Below are 929 nucleotides of genomic sequence, written 5' to 3' on the forward strand. Positions count from 1 at the left end.
GCTCCTCAACAACCACTCGTGCACGAATAATTCCCACCCGGATATTTACACGAAGCTCTATCACCAAGACCAGCGCTCTGAGAGCAGCGCAGAGGAGCCTGAGGGCGGCTCAGCGGACAAGAGCGAGGCTGGGGCGCAGGGCCAAGAGAGCAGCTCCTCCAGCGCTGAGGGCGGCGGCGCCCTGCACGGGCGCAGGCGACACAGCGGAACGGAGCCCATCGGGGGCGGAGGTGCTCTGGCGCGCCACGTGTGGTCACACCAGAGGATTGCTCGCTCACTCTCCCGGGAGGGCTTCTTCCCGACGCCCAACGAGCACCATCCTGCACTCGTCAGGCCCCTGGCGGCCCTCGGCGACCTCTCGGCAGCCCACCCTGACCTGCCAGCGCGCCTGCACCACCTGGCCGCCCTGCTCTCCGCTCACCCCAACGCCCAGCAGCGCCAGAACCCCAGTGTCCCTCCTGTGCTGAGCCCTGCCGACGCCGCCCTCTTGGCGGCTCTGGCACGACTGCCCCTGCCCCAGGCGGGCACGCAGGCCTCGTCGCGCCCAGCCGCGCCTCCCTCAGCCAGCGCCTCGGCCCCCACCACTCCCGAGAGTGCATGCGCGGCCAGGTGGCCCTCCATTTCGTCGCTGAACACCAACGCGGAACTCGAGGACACCAGCGCTCCTACGTGGCCTTCCAGGACCTCGTCCTTGGTCTCGTTCGCGTCGCTCCCGGACGACGAGTCCGACGACTCGTCCACCGACGAAGAGGAGTACGGCGAGGACATCATGGCGGGCGGTGACCTCGTGGCGCCGCAGCCCCACTACGACCACCATGCCTACCACATCTATTACGGTAAGAGGCGGCGTGTTTCGGTGCTGGCCGTTTACGTGCGGTGGAGGCAGTGGGTGCGTGTGTATGTGCAGTGTTGTACCGACACACGCCACC

General features: G+C 67.9%; 1 protein-coding gene across 1 annotated transcript in view; it reads left to right on the forward strand.

The window, feature by feature from the left end:
• The window catches only part of LOC119593399, a gene marked incomplete in the record, with an annotated part of 7,280 nt that overhangs the window by 498 nt on the left and 5,853 nt on the right, over positions 1-929 (forward strand). Inside the window, 1 exon segment of the mRNA XM_037942327.1 lies at positions 1-836. Coding sequence (XP_037798255.1) covers positions 1-836 — 836 coding nt within the window.

The sequence above is a fragment of the Penaeus monodon genome, chromosome 32, assembly GCF_015228065.2.
Source record: "Penaeus monodon isolate SGIC_2016 chromosome 32, NSTDA_Pmon_1, whole genome shotgun sequence".
Lineage (NCBI taxonomy): Eukaryota > Metazoa > Arthropoda > Malacostraca > Decapoda > Penaeidae > Penaeus > Penaeus monodon.